Source organism: Chelmon rostratus, chromosome 5 (assembly GCF_017976325.1).
Source record: "Chelmon rostratus isolate fCheRos1 chromosome 5, fCheRos1.pri, whole genome shotgun sequence".
Lineage (NCBI taxonomy): Eukaryota > Metazoa > Chordata > Actinopteri > Chaetodontiformes > Chaetodontidae > Chelmon > Chelmon rostratus.
In genome coordinates this window covers 29,652,743-29,675,242 of record NC_055662.1, presented here as the reverse complement: position 1 = coordinate 29,675,242, position 22,500 = coordinate 29,652,743, and the positions used below count along the sequence as shown (strand labels likewise).

Sequence of the window (22,500 nt, the reverse complement as noted above, 5' to 3'; positions counted from 1 at the left end):
ACCAGAGTCTGCAGCTCCTCCTGGAGGACACTCAGAGGTATTGCAGACAGCTGGAGGACAGCACCAGGACACACAGACAGGTCAGTGTGTGTCTCAGAGGGAAAATGGTAAAGTTGGATATTTCATTGGATAATAATATTCTGTCTGTCTCTCTGTTTTCAGGACATGTCCGCCCAGCAGGAGGAGCTGTCTGTGCTGCGGACAGAGGCCCAGGCTCTGAGAGACAGACAGGTGGAGAGCAGCAGACAGCAGGTGGAGCTGGAGGCAGAGCTCCAGCAGCTGAGGGAGGAGTTAACCCGGCAGGTTACACTAGGACAGGTAACACTTGATGGCAACACTGATGTAATCAGAGTTGTGGTCCGGCAGAGAGATGTGACATCGTGGAAGTTTTATAATAATGTTGATGTCTTCATGTTAACCAGTTGTGGGAGAAGTATTCATATCCTTAACTGCAGTAAAAGTACTAATACCACACTGTGAAAATACTCCAAGTTAAAGTCCTTCATTCAAAACCTGACTGAAGAGAAAGTATCTAAGTATCATATTCTATAAGATCATCACGTGTTTGTCCTGTGAGAACCTCGTATCTCAGACAAACAGCCTGTTTTCAGCTCTGTGACGATGCATTTTCAGCTGATCCAAGAGGCTTTTAAACAGTTTATTTAGCTGAAGAAGACATGAAGGAAAACTTCATCCTTCAGTTTATCACAAACATCTGCAGATACAAGCTTTTCACTGGACAGGAAGGAATCTGAAGAGTAACTGAAGCTGTCAGACAGATGTAATGGAGTAAAAAGTAAAAGTACAATATTTGCTGAGTTCGTGTAGTTGGAGCGTGAGGCTCTGCAGGCAGCTGCAGACAAAGAGAAACAGACCAGAGAGATCAGAGAGTCTCAGCTACAGTCAACCATCGACACACTGCAGGTCAGTGCACACACACACACGCACACACGCACATACACACACATATACACACATACACACTCATACACACACGCACACACACACACACGCACATACACACACACACATATACACACATACACACTCACACTCATACACACACACACTCTCACACACACACTCTCACACACACACGCACACACACACGCACACACACTCACACACACACACACGCACGCACACACACGCACACACACTCATACACACACACACACACACACACACGCACTCATACACACACACACACACACATAGACACACACGCACACACACACACTCGCACACATAGACACACACGCACACACACACACACACACACTCATACACACACACACACTCGCACTCATACACACAAACACACACACTCATACACAAGCACACGCACACAAGCACACACTCACACACACACTCACTCACACATTTACACACACACATGCTCTGGTCAGGAACGATAAATCCTTTGAGGGAGTAGATCCGTTGCTTCTTGTGGTTGCTGGTCATCAGGGATTTATTCTTCGTCTGAACCCTGGAGCTTCCAGAGCGGTCACTCGTCTTCGTTCTTGACACTTTTATTTAAACACGTCTTTGTCCATCAGGTGTTATTGAGTATTCATCAAAGTGAAGTAGAGCTGTGCTATGTAGCTCCAACAGAGACAGGTATGAAAGTTCTGCAGACTTTGTGCAGACTCTCTGATGCTGGTTCTGACGATGGTCTGTCTGTCTTCAGGATGACAAATCGTCTCTGCAGCAAATAGTCCAGAGACTTCAGACCCAACTGGACCAGACCAAAGCCCAGTACAGAGACACCAGGACCCACCTTGACCAGACCAGAATTCAGATGGACCAAATTACAGCTGCCTTGTTGGATCCTGAGGTGGTTCAGAGTACAGCAGAGGAGCTGGGCCAAGACAAGTACAGGTACCTGGACTGCAGTACTCTGTCTCAATCTCACCTGTTTTCATTGACATGAGATCCGATTACCCAAGATGCCTTTCAGAAGTGATCATTAACAGGTTAATGTACTGAAGTTTTTGGTGAATCATGTTGATTTCTTGTATACCGACTGTATACACAGTATACACATTCACAGTATACTGTGAATATCTCTATAGTACACAGTTAACTGTGTACAGTTGGTATCAGTGTGGGACTGAGACAGAGTGAGTGAGATGGGAGCTGAGCTGAGAGAGACACAAACTGACCGCTGGTAGTTTACCATGACTCCATCCTGTGCTCACTGAAAACCACCCAGTGAATCATGTTACCCCCCAGCTGTCGAGGTGGCCGCGCACTAGTGGCTTTATTTTTGAACCGTGACCCCATAACCGAGGTTCGTGTCACCACGTCTCTGCTGTTTCCTGTCCAAACGTTAGCTGCTGCAGACTGTTGACTTCATCGTGTCACACTGAGAGTGATGCTGACCTCAGCCCTCTCAGCCCAGTCCGGCTGCTCACCGTCAGCAGTGTTTTAGCCCCCCTTCACCTCCCCTCAGCACTGGATGTTATGTAGAAACATACGTAACACATTCACCTTAATCTGCAGACAAGCTGTTCAATAATCTGTCTATTAAAGAGGAGACGAATGATTCCAACATGTGATCATCAGCTGAGCTCAGCCGCGTCTCCGATACGATAAACTGCGTTTACTCTGAGTCATGTGACAACAGAGTAGTCTCAGGACACTTTCCTCATAGAGCAGGTCAGGACCAGACTCAGGACCCAACAGTTCCCCCCCAAACAAAGACTTGATGACAACAGGGGGAAAACTTCCTTTCAACAGGAAGAACCCTCGAGCAGAACCAGATTCCGTACTGTATTCCACCAAATGTTCCAGGTGTGACTCTGGTGTTCATCCAGATTTCAGACATCAGACCAGCATGAAGAACAACACGGGGTGCAGGTCTGACGGGGGTTCAACACTGACACGTTTCACTTCATAACAACAGTGTGTCCATGTCCATGTGTGTCCCTCTGCAGTCCTGTCAGTCCTGAGGACATGTTGTCCAGGAGCGTGGAACAGCTGTGCAGGGCAATCCGGCAGACCAGGACCAGGAGGGACCGGCTCCAACACGATCATAACCACAGCCGGGAACAGCTAACCAGGCTGCAGGCCCTGCTAGACCAGGATCAGGATCAGATAGCCCGGCTGGAATCCCAGTTGATCTGCGATGTGGAGCGTGACCAGGACTCAGAAAGGAGGCTGAAGGAGGAGCTGAAGAGACTGAGAGTCAGACTGCAGAGGTCTCAGTGCAGGAACAAACACAGCCAACATAAACTGGTCAGTATCAGCTGAGTCCATGAGAGTCCAGACCAGTTCTTCATCCTGACAGTCTGTGAATCACACAGAACAAGCAGATTCTGATGTCCAGAAACAGTCGTGTAGCAGCTGCTCAGCAGTCTCCCTGAGGGACTCAGAATGACGGTTTTTGTCTTTATTGCTCAGGAGGCGGAGCTGGAGCGGAGCCGTCTGCAGCTTCAGGACGTCCAGCGGGAGAGAGACGCCCTGCGACAGCAGGTCAGAGCAGATTCAAGTGATCCACAGACGAGCCGGAGATGTCCCGTCGAGGCTCACCTGCCTCAGCGGGACATCGGCGGACATCGTTCTAACATGTGTTTAAGTGATAGCAGAGAGAGCGACGTCGTCAAACAGGTAAACTGAGTATACAGGTGTCGTAGCAGCTTCTCCTCGTCAGCGTGAAGTTCAGACGCACGTTCACGTTCAAACAAACAAATTCCTGACAGCATTTCTGATTAACAACAAATCTAAATCTGTGAGGAGCGGCAGTCAACCTGCCAGCAGGTGGTGCTGTGTGACTTCACTGCAGATGTGAGTTCAAAGCATCAACGTGCTCCTACAAAATAAAGTTTTTAATAACGTTTCTTTCTCTGCTCCTGTGTGACCAACATGTTCTTTGTCTGACTAAACTTTTCTTGGCTCATAAACTCACTCAGGCTTCCAGTTCAAGTCCCACCCCCCACGACCTGAGTCACAATGACAGTGAGAGTCACAGGCTGGTTTATTTATTGATTATTACTGAACTCTGTCATCACCTGTTCCCTCCTCGCTCACCTTCATCCTGTGGGTCAGCACGCTGAGCAGAGGAGACACAGACAGTTGTTGGACAGTTTGATCTGAGTTGATTTAATGCAGAATAATTAGATCTTTTCACCCATCACACCTGCAGGGCTCCGTATGAAGCTGCTTCATTAACCAGTAACTGTGGTGATTTTATTATAATAAAGTATTTATTGAGTCATAATAAAGTGAGGTTGTGGTCCGCAGCAGTGCATGCTGGAACTGACTGTTGGTGTCATGTGGTCCAGCTGCGTTCACAGAGCGACGGTCGGCAGAGGAGCCTCGGCCACCTGAACAGGAAACTACGGCGACTCAGCAGGTCCATGTGTGACTCTGATCAGCTGACGGCCGAACAGCTGAAATCAACCGCCGAACAGCTGAGAGCCCTGAACCACATGGTGGAGCTGCTGCACACACACACTGAGGAGGTACCCGCACGCACACACACACACACACACACACACACACATACATAAACAGAGCAGGTACACACACACACACACACGAATACACACACAAACACACACACACACACTAAGGAGGTACACACACACACACACTGAGGTACACGCACACACACGCACGCACACACACACACACTGAGGAGGTACACACACACATGCACACACACACACACGCACACATACATAAACAGAGCAGGTACACACACACACACACACGAATACACACACAAACACACACACACACTGAGGAGGTACACACACACACACACACACACACACTGAGGTACGCACACACACACACTGAGGAGGTACACACACACATGCACACATACATAAACAGAGCAGGTATACACACACACACACACACTGAGGAGGTACACACACACACATGCACACACACACGCACACATACATAAACAGAGCAGGTACACACACACACACATACACACACACACACACACACTGTTGGACTGTTAACTGAGTCTCTGTTTGTTGCTAAATTTACCAAAAGGCAGAAAGACACAACAACAAAATGCAGAAAGTTATTGTTGCTGGAATTTGTGTCCTTCATGCAGAACCCTGATCCCAGAACAGCTGTGACTCTGTGTAAAGCTTTAATGAAACAGGATGTGATCACCTGCTGACAGAAACTCACCTAAAAATAGCACAAAGTCAACATATTAAATGTCATCAGCTTCATTGATTTCTGTAAATATCTGCTTATTCTGAATCTGATGCAGCAACACGTTTCAAACACGTTGAGACAGGAGCAGCTAAAGACTGGGAAACACTTTGTGAACAGTGATTGGATAAAGAGACTAATACCTGGACTCAGGAACACTTCAGGAGTGTTGATTGATTCTGGTTTATTGATGTTTGAACAGAGTCCAGATGTTTCTGGACTCACAGTTTAATGCTGCTAATAGGAATGCATGATTAAACCTTTTCATATTTTATTCATAGGTTTTTAGTTTTTTTTAAGGATACAAATCAGGACAACTAACATAACGACTGAGAGAACGTACATATTCACATCCCTGTGTGCAGAGATGCATGCACATACACAACTGCTTTAAATAACGTAAATAAATAAGGCGACATTTTATCAAAGGTTGCACAGCTGAGAGACAGCGTGTCACATCCTCTCCAGACGCAGCCGGTTGGTGATAGCCAAATGTTAAAGGAAAGCACATCTTTGTTTTTCCACAGTTAAAATCTTCCTTTTTGCTTTAGTGTCTTGTCTTTTGTCACTTGCCAACACATCAGTGATCTAGAATTCGTAGCCCAGTAATACATTTTAGAACAGGTAGAGGAACCGGGGGGGAGCCATCACTTGAACGGCATTGACTCGTTCTGCCATCGATAGTCTCCAAGTCTCAATGTTAGATTTCAGCTTTTCTGTCAGATTCAAATAATCCAGGTTGTCTCTCTCTCAGGCTCCCAATCTGGGCTCTCAGGGGACTCAGGACTCTGGTTTGGGGCTGCAGTACCTCAGTTCTCCTGAAAGGGGGCAACAGCAGGACCGACCACCCACAGGAGGAGGGTACTGGGTCTACATCCCTGCGACACACACTGACTCTGACACAGGTACAGACACACCTTTGGGACATTTTTCAACATGCTCAGATGTGACTGCAGACGTGTCCTGAGCTGTAAATCGTCTCCTGCAGCAGCAGAGTGGGGGGACAGTGGAGTAGGCGGTGGCAGGAGTTCCAGAGGACAGACTCCTCCTCCTGCCCCAGCTGCAGCTGTCTCTGCTGGGCAAGAAGACAGTCACACTCCCCTGGTTGGACCTACCTGGCTGCTCTGCGGTTCACCTGCAGCTGTCTACAGTCCTCCAGCAGGAGGCACCGCACTGCACTGCAACATCCCAGAACACAGAGACACGGTCAGCGTCCGCACCCTTAACCAGGCTTTTCTACCACGAGCCACAGACACATACAAACCTGAAGCCGAGCAGGAAATACCTGAAAAACACAAATTCTCCTTCACACTGATGCAAATATCACAAAAAACACAGCAGACCTTCCAAAAATGTTAATAATAACAATATCGATGATGACAGACCCACAGATAACAACGCAGCTGCCACAGTGCAGCTCTGATGACCTCACACATGTGTGTCAGCAGGTAGACAGGTGTGTGTGTGTGCACAAAGAAGCAGAGAGACTGGAGGAAGAGAAGAAGAAACTACGACTGGAAACCAAACAACTGCGACACACACTGAGACGGCACCGGTAACACACACACACACACACACACACACACAAAGTGTTTGACCCTCTCCATGTAATTTAAATTTATTGATTAATTGTCTGTGTGTGTGTGTGTGTGTGTGCGTGTGTGCGTGTGTGTGTGCAGGAGTGTGATGCAGGTGTGTGATGAGGTGGAGTGTGTGGAGAAAACTCTACTGAAGAGACAAGCTGAGCTCCGGCAGGCTGACAGACTGCTGCTGGAGGCTCAGAGCTGCATACACACCACCACAGCCAAGGTACACACACACACAGACACGCACACACACACACACACACACACACACACACAGACACACACACACACACACACTCTCACTGTGTCCTGCACTCAAACACTGGCCTGATCCTGTCGGTATGTGTTTCTCCTCCAGGCCAGTTCAGCTCAGCGTGAGGCCGACATGTTACGGCGAACAGCTCAGGACAGCGCCACCTGTCTGCTGGAGGCCACACAGAACATCAGGTAAACTCTCACAGGTTGACCTCTGACCTCCAGATTCATACAACAGCATGTGATTCCTCATCGTCATCATCTTGTTCACTGACCTCCAGAGAGCTGCATGAGGAGGTGGAGGAGCTGAGGAGGAGGAGACAGGAGGAGGAGCAGACTCTGAGGGAGGTGGAGGAGGCTCTGAGGAGCAGAGATCATGAGTCACAACAACTCAGCGCAAAGATACACTCAGCTAGAGACCGGTGCAGAACTGACACACACTGAATTTAGTTTATGTGATTTCCATCATCAGCCTCACCTCAGTACAGGGTGGACAAGTCACACACAGTAACTGTGTGTGTGTGTGTGTGTGTGTGTGTGCAGATTGGCTGATGTACTGTCAGACTGTCAGGACAATCAGGAGCATCTGGACTCACTCATCAGTCAGGTAAACTTCTCATGTTGGTGTGTGTTGGTGTGTGTTGGTGTGTTGTTGGTGTGTGTTGGTGTGTTGGTGTGTGTTGGTGTGTTGGTGTGTGTTGGTGTGTGTTGGTGTGTTGTTGGTGTGTGTTGGTGTGTGTTGGTGTGTTGGTGTGTTGGTGTGTTGTTGGTGTGTGTTGGTGTGTGTTGGTGTGTTGGTGTGTTGGTGTGTTGTTGGTGTGTGTTGGTGTGTGTTGGTGTGTTGTTGGTGTGTGTTGGTGTGTTGTTGGTGTGTTGTTGGTGTGTGTTGGTGTGTTGTTGGTGTGTGTTGGTGTGTGTTGGTGTGTTGGTGTGTTGTTGGTGTGTGTTGGTGTGTGTTGGTGTGTTGGTGTGTGTTGGTGTGTGTTGGTGTGTTGTTGGTGTGTGTTGGTGTGTTGTTGGTGTGTGTTGGTGTGTGTTGGTGTGTTGGTGTGTGTTGGTGTGTTGTTGGTGTGTGTTGGTGTGTTGTTGGTGTGTGTTGGTGTGTTGGTGTGTGTTGGTGTGTGTTGGTGTGTTGGTGTGTGTTGGTGTGTGTTAGTGTGTTGTTGGTGTGTGTTGGTGTGTTGTTGGTGTGTTGTTGGTGTGTTGTTGGTGTGTGTTTGGTTGTGTTGGTGTGTGTTGGTGTGTTGGTGTGTGTTGGGTTTTGTTGGTGTGTGTTGGTGTGTGTTGGGTTTTGTTGGTGTGTGTTTGGTTGTGTTGGTGTGTGTTGGTGTGTGTTGGTGTGTTGGTGTGTGTTGGTGTGTGTTGGTGTGTTGGTGTGTGTGTGTTGTTGGTGTGTGTTGGTGTGTTGTTGGTGTGTGTTTGGTTGTGTTGGTGTGTGTTGGTGTGTGTTGGTGTGTTGGTGTGTGTTGGGTTTTGTTGGTGTGTGTTGGTGTGTGTTGGTGTGTTGTTGGTGTGTGTTTGGTTGTGTTGGTGTGTGTTGGTGTGTGTTGGTGTGTGTTGGTGTGTGTTGGTGTGTTGGTGTGTGTGTTGTTGGAGTGTGTTGGGTTTTGTTGGTGTGTGTTGGTGTGTGTTGGTGTGTTGGTGTGTGTGTGTTGGTGTGTTGTTGGTGTGTGTTGGAGTGTGTTGGTGTGTTGGTGTGTGTTGGTGTGTGTTGGTGTGTTGGTGTGTGTGTTGTTGGAGTGTGTTGGGTTTTGTTGGTGTGTGTTGGTGTGTGTTGGTGTGTTGGTGTGTTGTTGGTGTGTTGTTGGTGTGTTGGTGTGTGTTGGTGTGTTGGTGTGTGTTGGTGTGTGTTGGTGTGTTGTTGGTGTGTGTTGGTGTGTTGTTGGTGTGTGTTGGTGTGTGTTGGTGTGTTGGTGTGTGTTGGTGTGTTGTTGGTGTGTGTTGGTGTGTTGTTGGTGTGTGTTGGTGTGTGTTGGTGTGTGTTGGTGTGTTGGTGTGTTGGTGTGTGTTGGTGTGTGTTGGTGTGTTGTTGGTGTGTGTTTGGTTGTGTTGGTGTGTGTTGGAGTGTGTTGGTGTGTGTTGGTGTGTTAGTGTGTTGTTGGTGTGTGTTGGTGTGTTGTTGGTGTGTGTTTGGTTGTGTTGGTGTGTGTTGGTGTGTGTTGGTGTGTTGGTGTGTGTTGGGTTTTGTTGGTGTGTGTTGGTGTGTGTTGGTGTGTGTTGGGTTTTGTTGGTGTGTGTTGGTGTGTGTTTGGTTGTGTTGGTGTGTGTTGGTGTGTGTTGGTGTGTGTTGGTGTGTGTTGGTGTGTTGGTGTGTGTGTGTTGGTGTGTTGTTGGTGTGTGTTGGTGTGTTGTTGGTGTGTGTTTGGTTGTGTTGGTGTGTGTTGGTGTGTTGGTGTGTGTTGGGTTTTGTTGGTGTGTGTTGGTGTGTTGGTGTGTGTTTGGTTGTGTTGGTGTGTGTTGGTGTGTGTTGGTGTGTGTTGGTGTGTGTTGGGCTTTGTTGGTGTGTGTTGGTGTGTGTTTGGTTGTGTTGGTGTGTGTTGGTGTGTTGGTGTGTGTTGGTGTGTGTTGGTGTGTTGGTGTGTTGGTGTGTGTTGGAGTGTGTTTGGTTGTGTTGGTGTGTGTTGGTGTGTTGGTGTGTGTGTGTTGGTGTGTTGTTGGTGTGTGTTGGTGTGTGTTGGTGTGTTGGTGTGTGTTGGTGTGTGTGTGTTGGTGTGTTGTTGGTGTGTGTTGGTGTGTGTTGGTGTGTTGGTGTGTGTTGGTGTGTGTTGGTGTGTGTTGGTGTGTTGGTGTGTGTGTTGTTGGAGTGTGTTGGGTTTTGTTGGTGTGTGTTGGTGTGTGTTGGTGTGTTGGTGTGTGTGTGTTGGTGTGTTGTTGGTGTGTGTTGGAGTGTGTTGGTGTGTTGTTGGTCTGTGTTGGTGTGTGTTGGTGTGTGTTGGTGTGTGTTGATGTGTTGGTCTGTGTTGGTGTGTGTTGGTGTGTGTTGGTGTGTGTTGGTGTGTTGTTGGTGTGTTGGTGTGTGTTGGTGTGTGTTGGTGTGTTGTTGGTGTGTTGGTGTGTGTTGGTGTGTGTTGGTGTGTTGGTGTGTGTTAGTGTGTTGGTGTGTGTTGGTGTGTGTTGGTGTGTTGGTGTGTGTTAGTGTGTTAGTGTGTTGGTGTGTATTGGTGTGTGTTGGTGTGTTGGTGTGTGTTAGTGTGTTGGTGTGTGTTGGTGTGTGTTAGTGTGTTGGTGTGTGTTGGTGTGTGTTGGTGTGTGTTAGTGTGTTGGTGTGTGTTGGTGTGTGTTAGTGTGTTGGTGTGTGTTGGTGTGTGTTGGTGTGTTGGTGTGTGTTGGTGTGTGTTGGTGTTGGTAGCCTCTAATTAAAGCTCGTTAATTGCTAATAGAAACGTGTTTTCCAAACATTCCATCAGCTGAACATGTGTTAATATGAGATGCAGTAGATGATCGCACCCTGCAGCTCCTGCAGAGACACAGTTCAAATAAATAACTGTTTACTGACTGTTTATTTGTTTGCTGCTCACACTCTCCACTAACCTGTGTCATTATTATAGCACACGGCTTCTTTTAAGAGTTCACTGACGTGGAAATACTGTAAACAAAGAAGAAGAGGCTTGAGTTTAGCCTTCATCAGAATCACTCTGGTCCTCCTGCAGGTGGAGCAGCAGGAGCAGAGGCTGCTTCAGAGGAGGACGGAGCATCAAACAGCTGTGAACAGAGTGGAGGAGGTCAGACGGGAGGAGCAACGACTGCAGGACAGAGTGAAGGTGAGCAGAGAGGAGCAGCAGGGAGAAAAGAGGAGAAGAAGGACACAGCTCCTCAGGGTCTGCCTCTGTCCGGACTCTGGTCCTAGAACTGAGTTTAGGTTCTGCCTAGAAAGTGAAACTAAATCCAGCGTGCAGGAAGAACACAACAGTTACTTCTTAGGAAGTACTTTACTTGTAACCAGTGATCAGTGAGTTTCCAGGTGTTGTGTCTGTAACACCTGCTCAGGTTGATGGTGAAGTTCTAACCTCCTCACTTGGTTTGTATGTAGGAGCTGCTGGACCAGCAGGAGGCGCTGTGGAGTGAGAGGAGGTCCACAGTCTGTGCTGAGAGACGAGACCAACAGAGACTCATCACAGTGCAGGCTGACCTGCACACACACCGAGCAGGTAACACACACACACACACACACACACACCGAGCAGGTAACACACACACACACACACACACCGAGCAGGTAACACACACACACACACACACACACACACACCGAGCAGGTAGCACACACACACACGCACACATACACACACACACCGAGCAGGTAACACACACACACACACACACACCGAGCAGGAAACACACACACACACACACACACACACACACACACCGAGCAGGTAACACACACACACACACCGAGAAGGTAACACACACACACACACACACACACACACAGAGCAGGTAACACACACACACACACACACACACACACACACACACACCGAGCAGGTAACACACACACACACACACACACCGAGCAGGTAACACACACACACACACACACACACCGAGCAGGTAGCACACACACACACACACACACACCGAGCAGGTAACACACACACACACACACACACACCGAGCAGGTAACACACACACACACACACACACACACACACACACCGAGCAGGTAACACACACACACACACACACACACACACCGAGCAGGTAACACACACACACACACACCGAGCAGGTAACACACGCACACACACACACACACACACACACACACACACACACACACAGACATATCAGGTAATTATTATGCAATTATTAATTTCCCTCAAAGAAGAATTAAGTCAACAACAGACACGTGTTAACATGTTTGATTAATGAGAGTATTGACAGGACATCATAGACAACAGCTCTGTGTGTGTGTGTGTGTGTGTGTGTGTGTGTGCGTGTGTGTGTGTGTGTGTGTGTGTAGAGCTCAAACAGGTCCTCCAGGAGTTACTTGTAGAGCAGCAGGCATTGGAGGAAGTGAAAACCAAGCGATCCCAGAGTCTCCAGCAGCTCCATAGGAAACAGAATCAGCTGGACGGAATACAGGACGAGGTGGACAGGACGAAGGACGAGGTGGACAGGATGAAGGATGAACTGGACAGGACGAAGGACGACCTGGACAGGACGAAGGACGAGTTGGACAAGAGGAACACTGAGCTGGAACAGAAGCAGGAGGAAGTGGACAAGAGGAGGGACGAGTTGGTTGAGCTGCAACAGGAAGTTGAGTCCCGCAGGAAGGAGGCAGAGATTCGTCTGAGAGAGACAAAGCAGCAGCAGACAGAACTGCAGGTTGGTGGATGTAGTGTTTTTATTCGTATTTGTCCAGCTGGATTTTCTTTTATCACTCATCAGTTTAAGCCTTCTGATTGGTCTCTGTGGTCTCAGCTGTGTCATGTGGTTATAATTTTAGGGAAAATGAAGACAGTGTTCAATGAATTCAAGTCAGATTCCAGCCTGTCCATTAATAACACAACCAATAATCAATAACACGACCGTCTGTTCTCACAGCCTGACTGTGAGTCATCAGCTAATGATGGACGAGGTTTTTATTCCTGACTTCCACTCAGAGGATGCAGCTTTACTTTTGGTTGGTGGGGCTGCTTCCTTCTGTTCAACCAAAAAGGGCTTGAACCTTGAAAACCTTGAATCAGTATAATACCATTTACTGTTTTATTATTATTGAACATATCACAGTGTTCGTCCAATCACACGAGCCCACACGATGACTCAGCGTGACTGACAGCTGTTGATATGTGCTGATGTGTTCTCTGTGCAGCGGCAGCAGGAGGAGCTGAGCAGGAGGAGGGAGGAGAGGAGCAGCATCCAGGAGCAGTGCAAACAGCTGGAGGCCAGACGGAGGCACGCTGACAGGTGTGTGCACAAACTGATCTGAGACACTTCACTGAGGTGCGAACGTTAAAAAACAGAAAGTCCGAATGTGCAGCTTCAGGAAACCAGGAACAGAAAGAATCATGAAAACCTCGACGCTGCGGTCTGTTTGTGTGCCAGGTGTCTGTCAGCGGTGCAGGTGGAGCTTGCTAAACAGAGGCAGGAGCACAGCCACGCCCAGCTTCTCAAACAGGAAGTGGTCAGAGATACAGACGGCGTTCAGGAGCAGCTGAACGGTGAGACGCCGACACTTTAGATTATCACAGACAGACGAGAGCGTACGAAGAATAAATGATGACAGGAACACATGATCCTATCACCTGTTACCTGTCACCCTGTTTACCTGTGGACTGTTCCACACAGGTGTGTTTGGAGCGTTCCACATCTTTCCCAGTCTTTAGCTGCTCCTGTCACAGCGTGTTTGAAACGTGTTGCTGCATCAGATTCAGAATCAGCAGATATTAAACACACATGTTTGTGTTTCAGAGAACTCTGAGCTGTTGTCTCTGCTCAGTGAACAGGTGGAGGAGAGGAGGAAACAGCTGCAGACTCTGGAACAGGTGAAAACACACACACACACACACACACACAGTGTGGAGCGTGTGAAGTATCTTGACTGATGAGTGTGTGTGTGTGTCCTGCAGGAGCTGAGTGTTTCCAGCCAGCTGCAGCAGCAGAGAGCAGAACGACTGAAGCAGCTGGACTCACAGATCCAACAGAAACAGGTAGAAACAGAAACATCAGTGAGCCTGCTGGATAGTCGGGGGGGGCACACACCTTTTTAGTCAGGTACTCAGGTGAGTGCAGGAGATGGTGTTTGGTGCTCAGCTCATGCGCAGTGTGGTCTCCTCGGGGTCTCCCTCACTGTCCTCCTCTTCATCTTCCTGCCTGGTAGATGATGAAGATGCTCCTCTCAGTCCCTGGCTCAGTCTTAGATTAACTGTCCACAGGTCAGCAGCTGACTGCGGGTCACCTGTCTCTGTGCTCGTCTTTGACAGGTGGACGTGTTTTCACGCTGAATCTTTCACCTGTCCGTCTGCTGGATGTGAACCAGATCTTTCACCACATTTCGTGGCGCTCATCGTTAGCTTCAAGCTAAAAAGTCTTTTCTTCAGTTTGATGTTTGTCTGTAGGAGCTGAACACCAAAGCAGCTGCTTAACGTCTGTTAGCCGGACGTCCGTCAGTCCGTCACTTCTCTGGGTCGAATGTGTTGAAACCTGGTCGACGGCTGCTGCCTTCTTCTTCTTGTGTTTCATGATCGCCATCTACTGGACTGTAACAGCTTCACACTGTAACTACTGACGGTGTCCGTTCAAAGTGATCCCGGTCATCACACAGACCTGGATCAGGTGCTGTCTCGTTCACAAAGACAGGTTTTGAGACAGCAGATTGTTGCTGGTACCTGCGTCCGTCTCACCTCTGTTCACCTGAGCTCATAACACAGAAGATATTTGTTCTGATCATTAGACAGAGATCTGCTGCTGTTTATGACGTAACCGGTCGATCAATTATCAAATCTGTTTCTGAGAGGATTGATGAATCGTTTCAGCTCAAACCAGTACTCACTGCTGCTGTCTGTCTCTCTGTCTGTCTCTGTCTGTCTGTCTCTGCCTGTCTGTCTGTCTGTCTGTCTCAGGGGGTGTGTGTTGGATTGGAGGATGTTAAACCTGCAGTGCATCAGTTGGACGACAGGTGGCGCCATCTGACTGAACAGGAGCTGCAGCTCAACCAGTTCAGTCAGTCCACACTGAACTCATTCATTCATTCATTCATTGTTGATGCTTTCCGCTCGTATGAAGCTTTAAAGGAAACGTGAAAACAAACAAGTTTCTGTGACTCGTTCTCAGAGGAGGAGCTGTGGGAGAGAGAGAAACAGCTGTTCTGTAAGGAGGAGGGGCTAAGACGGCAGGAGGAGGGGCTAAGACAACAGGGGGAGGGCCTACAGCTGAAAGAGGAGGGCCTACAAAACAAATGTGAAGAGGATGAAGGACACAAGGAGGAAGAGGAGGTGAAGCATCACAAACGATGAATTCAGGTTTTTAATTTTAGCTTTAATATCAGCAGTTTCTTCATCTGTAATGTGTGTGTGTGTGTAGGACAGCAGGGAGGAGGAGGAGGAGTCTTTCTACCTGTCTACAGCTGGTCTGAGATCAGCCTGCAGTACTGAGGTCTGTTGATCCATTAATGGAGGATGAAACATGATATAAATACATCAGATGATCAATTAAATGAGTGTGTGTGTGTGGATGAAGCTGCTGGTTCTGACGTCCAGTAAAACACTGATCACACACACGAGAAGAGGACTGAGTCACTTTATTTATTCATTTAGAGAAGTGTGTGTGTGTGCAGGAGGACAGGTGGAAGGTCGAGCTAAAGAGAGAAAAACTGAGACAACGAGAGGATCGACTGAAGGTAAACAACGTTTATTCACTTTGATAAGAAACATGAATGAATGTTAATGAACCAGAGATTCAGCAGCAAATCAGGAGTGAGACACTGAAACCAGAGTGATCGATCGATTGATTCTGTTATCAGACAAATAACTGGAACAGTTCATGGTGATTAATTTAAAACAGATGATCCAGATGTTTGACCTGATGAGATCCAGCTGATCCAGTCTGTCTTCAGTCACTTTCATTCACTCTTCTACTGAACTTTGATTTTTCGGCTGTCTGTCTGCCTCGCAGTCACATGTTTCAGTTCACTGACATAGATCCAGGACGTGTTTAGCCTAGCTTAGCACAAAGACTGGAAGCAGAGGGAAACTGTTAGCCTAGCTCCGTCCAGGTGAAGTTAGTCACTGCTCCCACAGCTTCATGGTCAACACATAGCTTCAATGCTAAAGTGCTGCTAAAACCACACTGTGTACACCTGTAGAGCTCACGCAGACCTGGAGCCACTGGAAGGTGGATTTTTTTCTCTTCTGATGGAGCTAGGCTAACAGGATCCCTCTGCTTCCACTCTTTGTGCTAAGCTAGGCTAAACACATCCTGAACTACGTCTTCATTGGGCACACAGACATGAAACTGGTGTCCATCTGAAATGTGTGTCTCTGGAGAGGACAGCGTCAGCTGGTGTGTGATACTGAACCGAGTGTGTGTTGTTCTGCGTCCAGGCTCGTCTGCGCTGCAGTTTGTGGGACCAGCAGGAGGCGCTGAAGGTGAGACGACTGGAGACTGAAGAGAGTCTACAGGAACTGAGACACAGACTGGACCAGCTGGACTCGCTGCTCCCACGCTGACAGCAGTTCAAACATTCAGCATCAGACACATGAAGTCCTTTTGGTAGATGTTCTGGAGCTTTCGATCAGGACATGGACTCGCCTGGTTATCAGAGATCAGAGGATTTTTAATCCGTGCTGCGTTTACAGTCGCAGGTTAACTCATGGCTGAAACCTTTAAAGGACCACGTGCTGATGAAAACAGTGTGGGAGGATCAGAAGTTTCAGAACCAGAACGTTTGTTTTTACAGCTGCTGTTTGAGGTTAGAATGAACTTTAAATCTCAACTCTATGCATTTGAATTATGCAACAGCCAATCAAAATGCAGATATCACTTCACGAGAATCATCTGATCGCAGTAAAGCATTGATCAGTCCGACAGGACTGAACCTCGTCCCTGAAGCCTTTTCTCTGCTAACACGAATATTCTGTTTGAAAGAGACAGCCTTGTTGAACCCCTGATTGCAGTAACTCCCACATGACTTGAATGCAACATCAGCGTTTGTGATGAGAAGCCAAAAATGTCTGAGGTCTGTGAACACAACACGACGCCTCTATAAAACACGTCACTTTTATCTTTGAATTAAACTTCCGGTGTTGAAACTCGTCTCAGCGATGAAGCCTTGTTTCTCTTCACCACTCCTCCTCCTCCTCCTCCTCCTCCTCGCTCTGTGTGCACTCATGTTGTGTGTGTGACAGTCTGACTTCCAGGTGTTCCAGGTAGCTGCACATCACCTCTCTGTCCTCATAGTTACTGACGCCAGGCAACCGAGCACCTCAGAGCTGCAACAGCTGCTGTCGACCTGCTGGAGGAGAGGCTGACAGACAGACAGACAGACAGACACAGAGACACAGACAGACAGACAGTTAATAGAAAGCGACACACTTTGTTAAAACAGCCTCATGTTCGGTCAGAACTGAATCTCTCAGTTCTTTGATGAAGCACCTGACAGTCGTCGGGTCATAATGTCTCCCTGTTGGCAGCAGTCAACACTTACAAACAAGACTCACATTCCCCACGTCACCTGAATGCAGCACAGAGTCACTCTTTGAAGTAACAGTAGCTGAACTTCTGACGTCCTGCATGTTGATAAGGAATGACTCACCTGTGAGGTTTACATTTACACTTAACACTGCACCTCAGCCCACAGTCCAGGTGAGACCGTCAGCAGGTAAACACACCTGCAGTTTTCCGTGTGAGCAGCCGTCCAGCAGTTTGATGCAGAGAGCCGTTTGATTCATCAGCTTCTGTCTGAGCGAGTCACCGAGGAGAGAGTCAGAAGAAACATCGAGCAGCAACTTCAACAAGCAACGCAGCAACACGTCAACACGACAGGCCATCCTGAGAGACAGACAGGCAGAGAGAGACAGACAGGCAGAGAGAGACAGACAAGATGAGAGACAAGACAGGCAGAGAGAGACAGACAGGATGAGAGAGAGACAGACAGGCAGAGAGAGACAGACAAGATGAGAGACAGACAGGCAGAGAGAGACAGACAGGATGAGAGAGAGAGAGACAGACAGGATGAGGCAGAGAGAGACAGGCAGAGAGAGACAGACAAGATGAGAGACAGACAGGCAGAGAGAGACAGACAGGATGAGGCAGAGAGAAACAGACAGACAGAGACAGACAAGATGAGAGACAGACAGGCAGAGAGAGACAGACAGGATGAGACAGAGAGAGACAGACAGACAGGCAGAGAGAGACAGACAGACAGGCAGAGAGAGACAGACAAGATGAGGCAGAGAGAGACAGACAGGCAGAGAGAGACAGATGAGAGACAGACAAGATGAGAGAGAGACAGGCAGAGAGTGTGTGTGTGTGTGCATGTGGGTGTTGGTGTGTGTGTGTTCTGACCGGGGCCAGGCTGCTCTGGTGGTTTTCTGCAGCACCTCCAGGATCTTCAGTCGACTCGTCTCTTCAGGTGGATCTCTGACCTCCAGGTATCCCAGCACCACCCGCTCCACCTGCCGCAGGTGTCTGCACACGGCCACGCCCATCCTGACACCACACACAAACCCTTAAACCCTACTGCAACACATCAAACTCCACCCGTCCGCTGCTGGACGTACAACCTGAACCGGGAGTGGATATCAAACGCTCCTACCTGTCTACAAACGGAGGCAGAGCGGAGGCGTAGACATGTCGCAGCGCCACCTTGTGCTCCGCCTCCATGTGCGTCAGGACCAGACGCAGCACGTCGTCATGGCGACAGGGCTTCCTGCGGGAGGAGGAGGGGGCGAGCGAGGAGGGGGGCTTCTCTAAAACCGCCAACAAGTCCAACAGACAGGACAGGACGGACTGAGGACACACAGACAGAAGCTGGTGTCAGACAGACGTTCTTCTTCCAGCTGCTACAGCAGCGACGCTAACCTCTCAACCAACTGAACCAGACAACTGAACCACACCTGGAGCTGCCAGCGGCTCCTCACATGATGCTGATTGGTCCAAACCACAGGCTAATCACCTGAAACCTGGCAAGAATGATTCTCACATCACGTGATCTCACATGATCTCACGTGATCTCACGTGATCTCGTGAATCCAGCTGCCTGCTCAGGTAACCTCTCCTGATTCAACGTGACACAAACAGCTCCATAAAGAAATTATTTCCCCAGTTTGCTGTGGAAGAACTTGAGAACTGGTCTGCAGAGTCCAGGTTCAACATCTACAAAGATCAACGTCCACTGGACGATCAACCGATCTGTGTGTGTGTGTGTGTGTGTGTGTGTGTGTGTGTGTGTTACCTGGATGACAGCAGCCTCTGTGGTGTACAGGTGTTTGAACAACGCCTGGTAGAGAACTTCAGCTCTGTTGAACTGACGTAGATCTGCAGCAGGCTGCACGCACACACAATCATCATCATCATCATCATCATCATCATCACCACATGGCGCTGTGTTATTAATGTTGTGGATGTCAGTTCTGTCCACAGGCTGTCACTCTATAATCAACATGATACACACATATGTTAAACTTATAGATGTTTGTGTGTGTGTGTGTGTGTGTGTGTGTGTGTGTGTGTGTGTGTGCTCTCACCGTGTTCAGCACGATGTGGTGCAGACAGCGAACTCCCAGCATGCAGTTCTCTGGTCTGTAGTGGTCACTAAGGAGAAGGGAGGGGGGGAGGAGGCGGAGCAGGTGAGGGGAGAGAGAGGGGCGAGTAACCTGCACAGAACACACACACACACACACACACACACACACACACACACACACACACACACACACACACACACACACACATGAGCACACGCACACACACAGGCTTCTTCTGGAACTTTCATTAAAATAAAATAAAAATAAAACTTTAATATGTGTTTGAAAAGACATGATAACACTGACCTGCAGGAGAGTCCACGCAAACACCAACTTCACTGCTTCACACCGCTGCCACGAGTCCCTGTAACACACACACAACACACACACACAAACATGAGTGTGTGCACACACGCACACAACACACACAAAAACATGAGCACACTCTCACACACACACACACACACACTCTTCTGACATTCAGAAACTGATTCTCACTTGGTCAGCTGAGGCTGCAGGATGTCCAGGATTCCTCCCACAATTCCTCTGTTCTCCTCGTCCTCCTGACTCATGTCCCCGATCAGCAGGTGGGGGGAGTCTCTCCAGCCCCCTGCCCTTAGCAGCGCCTCCTGCAGGCTCTGAGCCGCCGCTCTGGAGGAGGAGCTGGTCCACACCTGATCCTGAACACACACACGTATTATTTCTGTGTCTCCTCTGGTTTGACAGTCTGTTAATTTCCATGTTTCTGTCCATCTGAAGGTCTTTGTCCTCACGTTAACATCTGAAACATCAGCTGTTGAGTTTCAGGAGGAATAACATTCAATTCAAATAAAACAGTGATAACAATAAAACATTTAATGTTCTGAAACTTAACTCTCACCTGGAAATGAGTGACAGCGAACACACAGACCGATGGGGCTACAGTCAGCAGCAGACCAGTCTGACCGCCGCCTTTTCCCAGAGTTCCCAGCAGCACTGTGAGGGCGGAGCATACTGGTACAGCTCGGGTTGGGACGCTCTGATAGGCTGCGGCGGGCAGAGAGCTGCAGTCGTCCTCACAGAGCGGCAGAGCTGCACAGCCAATCAGAGCGCTGACCAGAGACCTGTATGCCGCCTGAAGCTCCGCCCACCCATATTCATGATTGGTGGAGTGTGGAGAGAACAGCCAATGGGGATCTGCGGTTTGAAAGAGATACTCCACACGACCAATCAGAGAGCTCGTTTCAGAGTCTGAGGATGCACCAATCAGTTTCTCCTGCAACCGAGACAGGAGCTCTGTGATTGGAGGAAGAAATGGAGAGGGGAGGGGCTTCTCTGCAGAGGAAGAGGGGTGGAGATGAAGGTCATGAAGTAAAGCTGAAAGCTCCATACTGTAGTGGAAGAGGAAAGGAAGATAAAGGTAGAATAAAAGATGGAAAAGTAGGAGATGAAACAGGAGGGACAGAGTGATCACACAGACAAAGAAATATTATCAGTTACTGATCAAGGATCAATTTCTGTTCAAACTTTACATCACATCAGTCTGAGTTTCCTTTAAAAAAAAAAGATTAAATCTTCATCAGAATTCAGAATAAAATCTGATATTTCAATAAGAGACAGAGAAACTAAACGTTGATTTTAAAATACATCGAATTCACAAAATAATCCGGATGTTTTTACTATTATATCGATTTTTATCGGTCGTTTCTTCACAGATCATTAACTCCAAGTCATTAAATATTTCAATAATCGATCGTTTTATTTCCCAGTAAAAGTTACTGAGAAGAATGAATCAGCAGGTTTAAACTAAATCTGTTCGGACAAAACTACACATTCAATTCATGGAAACTGTCCACAACCAAGAAAACAAGGAATCGATGAATGGAGACAACAATCAGCAGATTAATCAATAACACTCCTCTTCCTCATCATCATCATCATCATCTGCAGTTTAAAGTGCAGGATGTAAACTTTCTACCGGAACATTAACGGAACAAAGTGTCTAACAGACTGTTTAAATGTCATCTTTCTGTTTCTCTTCATCGTTTCAGCGTCAGTTTGTTCACAAAATCTGCAGAAAACTGACCTCAAATCAGCCGCGTGGTAGATTTTCCATCGATGTGAAGAAACGATTAGATTTCATTTCAAACATCATTTCTCAGACTCGCGGCAGACAGAAACCTCCGGAAGTTTTCCTGCGCGGGGCCGACGGAAAATACCTCCGACCGGATACAAGCTCCGCGCGAAGGTTCCGAGCACGAACGGTTGAGATTGAACGTTGCTGAAGGTGCGAAGATAAATTCACATATTTCTAAATAAATTAATACATAAATACGTGCAGACGTTCAGCGGGTGACGAAGTACTCAGTACATCATTGAAATAGTAATATCACAATGTAGAAACAGTACAAGTAAAAACTTTCCATTAAAAATGTTACTTACGTAAAAGTACAAAAGTATTTGCATCAAAATATACTTAGATGTAAAAGTACTAATTACTGAGGTGAGCTTAAATCCATTTAAGAACATGAGAAAAGGTAAAGTTTGAAAGTCAGAATACAACAATGTGAAAAATCAAATAAATATCCAGAAATCAAATAAAAGAGTAGTAAGAAGAAAACGTGGAGCAGGAATCCATGTCGACAAAACAAAAGCAGAGCAGAGAGACGAGGCTGAACGTGTGTCAGAGTCTGAGAGAAAACAACAAACTGGAAGACATCTTAGAAACGTAGAAATGAACAACGTGGAATCAAAAGTGTCACTAATGATAAAAAGCTTAACGAGGTTACACCACAGAGGCCTGCGTACAGATCAGGACCCACAAATCACCTGTTCACACACATCCAACACATCAGAGAGTCAGAGCGAAATCAAAGACAGTAAATGTGACCAACAAACATCAGACAGACTGTAGCGGTGAGATTAGTGGCAGATTAAAAACCAATAATCACATTTCAAAAATGGTTTTTCCCTCTCGTGTCTTCCATAAATCAACAGTTTCCGACCTGTTTACACAGACATGACCACATCAGAGGTGCAACACAAAGGGTTAAACACCTTTGATGACTACACACACACACACACACACACGCACACACACACACACACACACACACACACAAACAGATTAGCTGTGTGTATTCATATTTCAAAGCAGGAGGAAATGTTTTGAAGCTGTTTGTGTGTGTGGGCTGAAGCTGCTGTGATCTGCTGTCAGAGGATATAATTAACAGTTAACAACACACACACACACACACACACACACACACACACTGCTGAAACAACAAGTATCTGATCAGGTCATT

The 22,500-nt window shown here is 47.7% G+C and overlaps 2 protein-coding genes across 8 annotated transcripts in view; one reads left to right on the top strand and one right to left on the bottom strand.

Moving 5' to 3' along the window:
- cntrl (centriolin) overlaps positions 1–16,784 on the top strand; it is a 22,323-nt gene extending 5,539 nt beyond the window's left edge. For 3 of the 7 annotated variants that reach the window (XM_041936927.1, XM_041936931.1, XM_041936932.1), the window contains 26 exons: positions 1–80; positions 163–318; positions 829–924; positions 1,691–1,881; positions 2,940–3,240; positions 3,406–3,477; positions 4,287–4,466; positions 5,939–6,089; positions 6,173–6,390; positions 6,630–6,739; positions 6,864–6,993; positions 7,129–7,217; positions 7,307–7,447; positions 7,569–7,632; positions 10,676–10,786; positions 11,056–11,173; positions 11,992–12,356; positions 12,844–12,938; positions 13,077–13,192; positions 13,443–13,516; positions 13,601–13,681; positions 14,594–14,693; positions 14,805–14,965; positions 15,054–15,125; positions 15,307–15,369; positions 16,073–16,784. The exon at positions 1–80 is cut by the window's left edge and continues 43 nt beyond it. In XM_041936927.1, coding sequence (XP_041792861.1) covers positions 1–80; positions 163–318; positions 829–924; positions 1,691–1,881; positions 2,940–3,240; positions 3,406–3,477; positions 4,287–4,466; positions 5,939–6,089; positions 6,173–6,390; positions 6,630–6,739; positions 6,864–6,993; positions 7,129–7,217; positions 7,307–7,447; positions 7,569–7,632; positions 10,676–10,786; positions 11,056–11,173; positions 11,992–12,356; positions 12,844–12,938; positions 13,077–13,192; positions 13,443–13,516; positions 13,601–13,681; positions 14,594–14,693; positions 14,805–14,965; positions 15,054–15,125; positions 15,307–15,369; positions 16,073–16,198 — 3,461 coding nt within the window. In that variant the 3' untranslated portion in view covers positions 16,199–16,784. Of the gene's footprint in view, positions 81–162; positions 319–828; positions 925–1,690; positions 1,882–2,939; positions 3,241–3,405; positions 3,478–4,286; positions 4,467–5,938; positions 6,090–6,172; positions 6,391–6,629; positions 6,740–6,863; positions 6,994–7,128; positions 7,218–7,306; positions 7,448–7,568; positions 7,633–10,675; positions 10,787–11,055; positions 11,174–11,991; positions 12,357–12,843; positions 12,939–13,076; positions 13,193–13,442; positions 13,517–13,600; positions 13,682–14,593; positions 14,694–14,804; positions 14,966–15,053; positions 15,126–15,306; positions 15,370–16,072 lie in introns of those variants that run through there. The other 4 variants (XM_041936929.1, XM_041936928.1, XM_041936930.1 and 1 more) reach the window with 4 other exon arrangements.
- tti2 (TELO2 interacting protein 2) lies at positions 15,365–21,397 on the bottom strand. The gene is made up of 10 exons (XM_041936934.1): positions 21,282–21,397; positions 20,097–20,586; positions 19,715–19,896; positions 19,523–19,580; positions 19,217–19,345; positions 18,925–19,017; positions 18,286–18,479; positions 18,036–18,179; positions 17,360–17,519; positions 15,365–16,995 (listed from the first exon to the last, which is right to left on the bottom strand). The coding sequence occupies exons 2-10, from the start codon at positions 20,583–20,585 to the stop codon at positions 16,909–16,911; spliced, it is 1,536 nt and encodes a 511-aa protein (XP_041792868.1). The 5' UTR covers position 20,586; positions 21,282–21,397; the 3' UTR covers positions 15,365–16,908.
- Between the last annotated feature and the right edge of the window lie 1,103 nt (positions 21,398–22,500).

Coding starts and splice junctions, on each gene's coding strand:
- tti2 (XM_041936934.1), bottom strand. CDS start 20,585: ATGGAGCTTTCAGCTTTACTTCATGACCTTCATCTCCACCCCTCTTCC. Junction 19,897..20,096: donor TCGCTGTCACTCATTTCCAG/GTGAGAGTTAAG, acceptor GTGTGTGTTCAG/GATCAGGTGTGGACCAGCTC. Junction 17,520..18,035: donor ACCAGAGCAGCCTGGCCCCG/GTCAGAACACAC, acceptor TCTGTCTCTCAG/GATGGCCTGTCGTGTTGACG.